The sequence below is a fragment of the Sminthopsis crassicaudata genome, chromosome 2 (assembly GCF_048593235.1).
Source record: "Sminthopsis crassicaudata isolate SCR6 chromosome 2, ASM4859323v1, whole genome shotgun sequence".
Classification (NCBI taxonomy): domain Eukaryota; kingdom Metazoa; phylum Chordata; class Mammalia; order Dasyuromorphia; family Dasyuridae; genus Sminthopsis; species Sminthopsis crassicaudata.
This window is the reverse complement of record NC_133618.1, coordinates 365,078,531-365,087,191: the sequence shown is the minus strand read 5'-3', so window position 1 is coordinate 365,087,191 and position 8,661 is coordinate 365,078,531. Positions and strand designations below refer to the sequence as shown.

Here is an 8,661-nt window from a genome sequence, read left to right as displayed (position 1 = left end):
ATACGCAACCGCAGAACTTGTGCAGGCAGCTGCAGTTTCGTAACTTCCAGTCGTCCCCAATTAGGGAACAGTTTGAGAAAAACCGTTGCGCCCGCCCACGTGGGATTTGGGCTACACCAGAACTGAGCTGAGGGGTACCCCAATTTCCCTCCTCCCTGAATCCGGAGGTAGTGGATCTAGAGCAAGGAAAGCCGATCCGGCGCGCAGCAGAGGAAAGCCTTTCTAACTTTACTGGTCTCTCCTCCCCGCAGGAAAGAAACTCGGCCCCTTTCCGGAAGAACGCGGAGAAACGCGCATGAGCGCTTCCCTTAAACTAAAGCCCTCCCCCAAGAGGGGGCCGTCCGTCATCACTTCCCCGCTACGTCCACCGGGGCCCAGAGGTAAGCCCCGCCTCTGGAAGAGAAAATGCTAGCAGTCCCTCCTCCTCCAGATCGTTTTCCCGCCCCTAAACTGGACAAGAAAATAGTCACTCCCCCGTATTACAAACTTGTCCAACGTAAGGACGCTCCTTCCCTCCCCTCACGGCGTGGTCCGGGGAACCCCGCCCCCTCCGAGCTTCGCCGTCCCGCGCGCAGCCCCGGGGGTCTTCTTTTTCCTTTCTCCCGCCTTCTTCCCTTCTTTTCTCGCTATTGATTGGCTGCGCTCTCGGTGACGTCACGAGATCAGAAATTTTTCCCGGGGGCGCGCGGCTGTACCGGTCCGGCCCCGGGCGGGGAAAGGGGGAGTGAGACCCCGCGCTAAGGGGCCGGTGGCAATGCCGAAGCGATGCTGTCCCTTTGGGGAGGCGACCCCGCTGCAACTCAAGGTTAGGGTCGGCCCGAAGGAGCTGAGCCGAGGCGTCTTTGGAGAGCGCTATACGCGGGAGATCTTCGGTGAGGGCCGCGAGGCTGAGGGGAGGGGGACCCGGAGGAGGGGCCGGAGCCAAGGGGGAGGAGGGTACTCGGGAGGAGAGAAGAGGGTAAACTGGGGGCTGTACCGGGAAGAACTCTTAGAAGAGAAACTGCGGGTAAGCAAAAGTGCTACAGCCTAGTGCCCTTTCGAATCGGGAGTTCCCTGACCCGTCTTCCCGCCCCAGCGCTGTTGGAACTGCTGCCGTCTCGTAGGTTGTGAACTCTCTCGGTGCGAGGGCCTCTGCTATCCAACGCCGTCTCCTCCAGTGGTCAGTTAGTAAACACTTGTCAGGGCCAGGAACACAGTGTCAGGAGGCGAGGATACAAAGTCCTGCCCCCGCACACCAAAAGCGGTGGTGCTCCGTGGGAGCGCACGGTTTGGGGGGAGGGGGGCCGTGCAAAGAGCAAGGCCGGGCGCTGTGCCGGTGATACCGAGCAAAAAAGATCCTCTCCTCGCTGGAGGAGCTCGGATCCCAGCCCCGAAGCGCGGGGAGCTTGCGGATAAGTGAGTGCAGAGTAATTTCTAGGGGTGGGGAAGACTGGGGCGCGTGGGAAGTTGGGAGAGGCCTCGTATTGGAAGTGAAACGCGCAGAGTGCGTGGGAAAGGGGTTAGGGATGCCGGACTGAGGCGAAAAGCGAACGCGTTCCGGATCCTGCAAACCGATAGCGCGGTGGTGGTGGTGCATTTATTTATTCAGCGCGCGCTGTTTGCCAGGCTCTGTGCTAAGCAATGGGAACTCACACACACACTCTTGGCTGCTCTGTTTTGGGGTTTGTTTGTTTGTTTAAAGCTTTTTATTTTCAAAACATAAGCTTGGGTGGTTTTTCTACTTTGATCCTTGCAAAACCTTGTGTTCTAATTCCCCTCTCTTTCCCCCACCCCCACCCCCAGGTGGCGAGTCATCCAATATATGTCAAAATAAATGTTAGACCCAATAGATGCATACAGAGTTATAGTGAGCGTGCTGGGGCGCTTAATGTTCTGATAGAAACCACGAACACGTAAATAATTACAAACATCAGTGTCCGTGTAAGAGACAGGGGAGACCTTCCCTGGAAGCCAGAGTGCAGAGAAAGGGAGCGATTTGAGAGGAAAGGCAGAGGAAAACTGGACAGTATGTGGCAGCTTAATGACAGAGGATGTGAGGAGTTAAGTATGATTCTGAGTTTGTGAAATTGGGTGCTCCCTTTACAGAAATAAGTGGGGAGGAAGGCGGGGGAGGGGGAGTTAATGGGTATGTTTTGGGCACGTTCGACTCCAGGTGCCTGTGACAGTCAGTTGGAAATACGCTCATGAAGGTGTTACAGAACTGGAGCTCAGGAGACAGTGGTGGACAAATGCGGATCTGAGTCATCTGCAGGGAGATGATAACGGGAGCTGAGGGATCAGTAAGAGAGAACAGAAGGGGCCCAACACAGGACATTGGGGTACATCTATAGTTAGGGGGACGGCACGCGAGGGCCTAATAAAAGAAAGAAAGAGGGGGAGGAAGAATCCATGGTGTCATGAGGAGGATTAAAACTGAGGAGAGGCATTAATGAATCGTTGGTATTTTGGGAGAACCTGAGTACGGTGGTATCAGAAACCAGGTTACTAAGGGTTGAGAAGTGAATGAGAAAGAAGAAAACAAGGCAAATATTTCTAGGAGTTTGGCTATGAGGGAGAAGAGAGAATATGATGTTTGAGAGAGAGTCGGGGGACTTTCTTTAAGGTGGGAGGGGCTTAGGCTTGTTTGCGGGAAGCCAATAGGAAGCGGTTGAAGAGTAGAACGGGCTTGGTTGTGGGAGCGCTGCTGCCAGAGACAGGAGAATAAGAGGGGAACGGCTGCCTCTTCACCTTTTATTAGAATGTGTCATGTCTGAACAGAACAGCCATTCTGGAACTTGAACAGGTTCCTTTACTTCTGGGGCTATTTCTTCATCCATAAAAGGGGAGAGAGGGTGATTAGGCCAGATAATTGCTGCGAGGACAATGTATATATGCTATAAATATTGTTACTGCCAGTTCCTACGACAGAGCAGTGTGTGACAGCCTTGTGATAAATGTGTGTTTTGATTTTACTTGGACAGTTTTGTTGCGAGCACAGTGTGGAAGCTCCGGCTTTCTCCCGCCCACCAGGCCCAGAGTCGAGTCCTAACTTTGTTTTCAGGGTACCTTCTGGATGAGCGTCCTCCCTTGTGATGGTGAGCCTGGGCCAGCTGGCACCACTTCGGAGGTAGCCGGTCCCCGGGGATCCCGTTGCCAGGCATTCACTGACCCAGACACTGAGCCTCTGCTCTCTGCCGTCCCTAGAGCATATCAGATCATCCACATTTGCACCCCACCCCCGTACATGAATGTTTCCTCTTTTTTCTTCATATTCTCTCGGTGGTGTCATCGTCTCCCAGGGAACAAATTGTGGGGGTTTTTTATGCCAGACGCCCAGATCTACATATCCAGCCCTTCTCTTTCTCCTGGATTCTTAGATCACCAGCATAACAGGACCCCATCGAAGTGCACCATCGGCATCTCAAACTTAACGTGACCAGCACAGGACTTACCCATCCCTCTCCCTGCCAAGCATCCTCCAGCCTTTTCATCTTCCAAACTAACCAATGACTGTTAAGGTCACCACCGTCTTGCCAGTGACCCAGGCTGGAAGCTTTTGTCATCCTCAGTTCCTCACTCTCCCTCATCGGTTCTATTACTAAATCTTTTCCTTTCTGCCTTGACAGCATCCCTGGTGTAAATCTCCCCTTCGCTCACATAGCTGCTGCCCCTGAACTATTGCAGCAGCCTTCTCGGGGTCTCCCTGAGCAGCCAAAGTGACTGTCCTAAAGCACAGCTCTGACCATATCACTGCTTCCAGTCACACCTCCCTCCCCAAATTTTATCTTCCTACTAAGCACAAGTGATTCCCTGCTACTTCCAGGATTAAATACAGAGTCCTTTGGTATTGAGAGTCCTGACCACACTACTTTCTCCCTTTTCAGCCTTCTTCTAATAATAGAAGGCCACACACAAAAGGAAGTTAAAAAGAAATAGAGCAGGTGACCAGATTCTGGCATGATGGAGCCATCCAGAAGAGAGGAGCATGGCAGGAAATGAAGGGGGCGGGGCTGACCTGGACAACCATTCCCAAATCAAAGTTCTGAAAGGAGTTCTCAGCTCTCCATCCTCTAGTCAAGAAAGAGAGGGGACCCAGAGACAGAGGGAACTGATTAAAGTGATTTTGTGGGATGAAGAGGTTCCTGGGGCACGATGAGGGGGGAGCCGAGTGCATGTCCCATCCCTCTGCCTTTCTTTGTCCACCTTGCTTAGAATGCTCTCGTCCTTCACCCCTTACAACAATGGTGTCCTTCAAGACTGAGCTGAAAAGCCACCTTCTTACAAGAAGCCTCTCCTGATTTCTCCAAAGATCCTGTGTAATATCTCCCATGTATTTATCTCCTCCCTCCCCTCCCCCATTATAATGTAGGCTTCTTTTTTTGTTTTTATTTTTTTTTTTTATGTTTCTTTGTATCCCCAGACTTTAGCACAGTGCTTGGCACATAGGTGCTTATTAATAAATGCTTTTGTTTAAGTTTGAAAAGGCAAGAGTTCTTAACTGGGAGTTCATGAATTCCCCCACACTCTCCCACCCCAACCAGACATTTTTGGTTGGAGAGTTAAGATTAATGCACAGGAAATACACAAGAGGTAACTTGTAGGTGCTAAATTATTTCAGGCTCTGAGTGTCATAAGGAGAGATCGTTGTGAACTGTTGTTTGGAAAAACTTTGTGAATAAAAATTCCCTTCTCCTTGGCTTCTACTATCTTGCACTCTCTTGTTTTGGCTTCACTGGCTCATGTCCCAGTTAGCCATTAATCTGGTTTTTCTCCATAAATTAGAGGGGTTGGTCTGACCTCAGCTTATACGTTCTTGTAAACTTCATTTTCTAGGCTCGCTTTGAAGAGCTCATCTACTCAGATAGTTTTCGAGGCTTGTAGTAGGGATATCGAAGGCATAGAATAAGGGCTTGTGGAATAAATGTTCCCCTGGCCTGGAATTCATTTCTCCTTCACCTTCAGCTATCTCTGGTTTCCTTGGGAGCCCAGCTCCATGGTCATATTTTCCCTGAGGCCCTTCCCAATTTCCCCAATTGTTAGTGCCCTCTCATGTTGTCTCATATTTGTATATTTTGTATATTATTTTGCATATTCTTGCACAAGTGCAGGTCTTATAATTGTGCCCAGTGGACATAAAACTTCTTGAGGAGCAGATACGATTTCCTTCTTGTCTTCTATCCCCAGAGCCTAGCACAAATAGGTGCTTGATAAATACTTGTGGATTGATAAGGCTTGAAAAGTAGTTTTCAAACCCGAATGTCTGTCTTCTGTAACCATGTTCCTTGAAGGCAGAATCTGTAACTTTTATGTCTTTCTGCCTTCCAAAAATAATGAAATTAGTTTGAGGAGGAAGAGAGAAAATGAGTGTCATTGGGATGTCACAAGGTGCCTTTCTCTAGTTCTTTTGTTGGGTTAGGAATTCTCTTTATCTACCCAAGACAGGCTTCAAGGCTCTGTTCAAGTGCCACATCCTCTGTGAAGCCTTTATAGAAGTCCTTTTCTTCTCCCTGCCCCCAGCTAGGAAGACTCCTTCTTCAAATGAGCTTTTATTTACTTATTCCCCTAACTAAATTTCTTAAGGTCAGGAACTTTTCATTTTCATCTTACTCCTCTTTCTTTTTCTTTTAACATATGATTCTCTCACTGCTTTTCCAGAGAAAACCAAGCAGCTCTTGTTCCGGGGAGCCCAAGCCTACATGGACCACATATGGGATGAGAGCTGTACCATGGATCACCTTCCAGAGCCAGCAAAGCATGGCCATGAGGCCCCCAGGACAATGTGTACTCTGAGTGGGCAGATGCTGATAGGGCAGGATGGGAAACTGCTCAGGAGGTGTGCACAGGCCACACTTGATACAGGTAACTAAGCTAAGCAGCTAGTAGCAGAAGCTTCCTCAGTTCATGTTGCATGTTGCCTTCTCTTCATAAAATTCATGATATTATCCACAGGTACTTAAAATTCATGAAGATTTTCTTGGTTTCCATTAAAAAAAAAAACCTAGATGGTTTTGTTTTACAAATTGGGCCAGTATGAGAAAACTGTCTTGTTCTTTCAGGAAGACAAAAAGCTTTGACTCCAGTTACAATTTTAAATTTGTAACTAGGTTAAACAGTTTTTAACTGATAATGGCAAGTTAAAAATTAGATCTGAATTTTTCTCCAGCCATTCAAACTCTTAAAGGATCCCTGGTGAGCACAGTTAATTCTCTTAACATCTCAATCCATATATGAGGCATTCTCTCATACAATAGCGCGAATCATCTTGAGAATTGAAAAAATTGGTGTGGAATAGTAGGGATTATGGAGCTTCATGGAACTGTGGGCTCCAACATAAATTCAGTAACTGAGAACAAAAGAAGCCCCACCAAGGCAAAGTATACCATTTTAATATGAACTAGGAAAAACTGCCTTTTATTCTCTGGGTGGTCAGTTACCTGAAGAGGTAGAGGAAGGCAAGTGGAAACTTAGCGGTGGGGTCAGTTTAGACATGGCAAAAGGCTTCCAGCATTTCTATATGGCCAAATCAATGAACTACAGGCACTTTATTTCCCAAACAGATTCATCAGAGGGAATGTCCAAAACCTGCTCTTCCTGTGTAAGGACTGTCTGCGGGAAGGATACCTGTAGCCAGTGTGACCGCTTCCTTTGTCAGAGCTGCATCAAAATATGCTATGGCTGTAACACTGCAGTCTGCTCGCTGTGTGCTATTGTTAAGTAAGTGGTTAAGTAAGCACTGGGTGTGCTCTTGGAGTAGTAAATTAACTGGGGTGGTAAATATTGTCAACAAATGGACATTCTGCCAGTTTGCTTTTTCCAACAGCTGAGTTCATAGGTGTTTCATAGGAGACCTTAGAGGAGATCTCCTTCGCTTAGAGATGAGGAAGGACCAGATACAGAATGACCTCCCAGATAGGAAGTAAAGAGCTGAAATCACTCCTAAAGTCACTCCTACATGCTCTGACTCCAATCTCACATGCCATTATTATGGGATCATAGAATGTCAGGGCTGGAAGGGACCTTAGAGATCATCTGATTCAAGGGTTCTTAAACTTTTTGGGGTCTTAGACTAGTCAGGTTCAGTTCCCCATCCAAGTTCATAGATTCCCTGAAATTCATGTACAGACTCCTTTGGGGTTAAGAACCCCAGATATAGTCCAGGCCCTTCATTTTACAAATGAGAACAGGCACTCACTCCTGCCCAAGTTATCACAGAAGTTTAGATGCAGAACCCAAGACTAGATAGGTTGCCTGAACTCCAGGCCTGGTCCTTTTCCACTGTTTCATAATTTTTCAAACTCATGTCAATAGGCTTATCTAATGGATTTTTTTGTCTTCTCTTTTTCCATGGTGCTCTACCCAGTTACAGTGACATTGGTGAGAGTGCACTCTGCAGTGGCTGCTCCATGTTTGAAACCTGATGTTCAATTTGAAAGAACTGCCTGCATACTTTGGTCATCTCCATCTCCACAACTAGCACTGGTGTATAGGTGGAAGAACTACAGGATTTCTAGTATTTTGTGGTTTTTATGTTTTATATTTTGTATTCTAGTGTAAGTAACAGAATTGAATAAAATCTTTTTATATTTGAATGACTGGGTACCTTTTTATTACTTATGTGAATGCTGTGAAATGCCAAGCCTTTGAAGATTATTATTATGCAGGATATTGAAAAGAGATATTGCTATTCTAATGTCTAAAATGCATAATTTTTTTTAACAAATCATTTAAATAGTTTATTTTAAAGTGATTATATTTTTTGGGCTCCTTCTAGAGTAGCTGTAAAGGGCAGGGACTCTATATGGTTGATTTAATCCTAAAACAAGGTATTAACTCAGTAGAATTAAGATAATGATTCTCTAGTTTACATGTACTTAGTATAGTTCTACAAGTTGTCACCTTGTTTTAGAATTAAATCAATCATACTGAACCTTAAGAGTTCTTACCCTTTACAGGTAACAATTTTTACTTTTCCTATCCAAGAGCAAATTGTCAATCATTTATTAAGTGCCTATAGTGTGCTAGATACTGCACTATGCTAAGTTCTGGGGATACAATGAAATGCCTCAACTTAAGGCATTCACATGTAAGTAGGAAGACAGCATGTAAACAACTAAGAACAAACAAGATAAAGATAGGAAATATTGAAGGTAATCTTAGAGGTGGGTACTAGAATTAAAAGGGACTGGGAAAGGATTCTTGAAGAAGAAGAGAAGGCTCTGCACTACATCAGGTTTGATGGGGCTCTCTGCAGGAAGGGAAGTCGCTTCTCTGGACAAGAGTTAAGGGCAACTGCCTGGAGACAACGGTTCTCTACAGGAAGAAGAATCTGTCCGAGAGATTTGAGTTGACACAGCAGATCTCCCAGAGAGCGATCGGCAGCTTCTGGAGACAACAGCACGTTACAATTGGCTTGAAGGAAGCCAGGCAGGTGGAGATAAGAAGGGAAAGGCTTCCAAGACTAAGGGCCAACCAATGAAAATACAGGTTCCAGAAATGAAATATTGTATAAGACACAGCAAAGAGACTAGTGTCAATGGATTATAGAATTGTTGGAAAGGAGTAAGATGTAAGAGATTAGAAAAAAAACAGAAGGGGCTTTAAAGACAAATACGATTTTATATGTGATCCAAGAAATAATAATGGAGTCACTGAAGTTTATTAAATAGCAGCATAGGGAATGCT

The 8,661-nt window shown here is 46.2% G+C and overlaps 1 protein-coding gene across 3 annotated transcripts; it reads left to right on the top strand.

Annotated features, from left to right (window-relative positions):
- The first annotated feature begins 237 nt into the window (after positions 1-237).
- SIVA1 (SIVA1 apoptosis inducing factor) lies at positions 238-7,568 on the top strand. Of its 3 annotated transcripts, none has more exons than XM_074291041.1 (4): positions 238-380; positions 5,635-5,838; positions 6,537-6,693; positions 7,340-7,568. In XM_074291041.1, exons 1-4 carry the CDS (start codon positions 296-298, stop codon positions 7,395-7,397), a joined length of 504 nt encoding a protein of 167 aa, XP_074147142.1. In that variant the 5' UTR covers positions 238-295; the 3' UTR covers positions 7,398-7,568. The 3 variants fall into 3 exon arrangements, with proteins under 3 accessions (XP_074147142.1, XP_074147141.1, XP_074147143.1); XM_074291040.1 differs by lacking the exon at positions 238-380 and adding an exon at positions 559-872; XM_074291042.1 differs by lacking the exon at positions 238-380 and adding an exon at positions 2,955-3,074.
- The last annotated feature ends 1,093 nt before the right edge of the window (positions 7,569-8,661 follow it).

Bases quoted from the DNA above. Each gene is read 5' to 3' on its own strand.
- SIVA1 (XM_074291040.1), top strand. From the start codon at position 755: ATGCCGAAGCGATGCTGTCCCTTTGGGGAGGCGACCCCGCTGCAACTC. The intron at 873-5,634 runs GTGAGGGCCGCG...CTGCTTTTCCAG, and splicing joins CTATACGCGGGAGATCTTCG to AGAAAACCAAGCAGCTCTTG. The intron at 6,694-7,339 runs GTAAGTGGTTAA...TGCTCTACCCAG, and splicing joins TCGCTGTGTGCTATTGTTAA to TTACAGTGACATTGGTGAGA.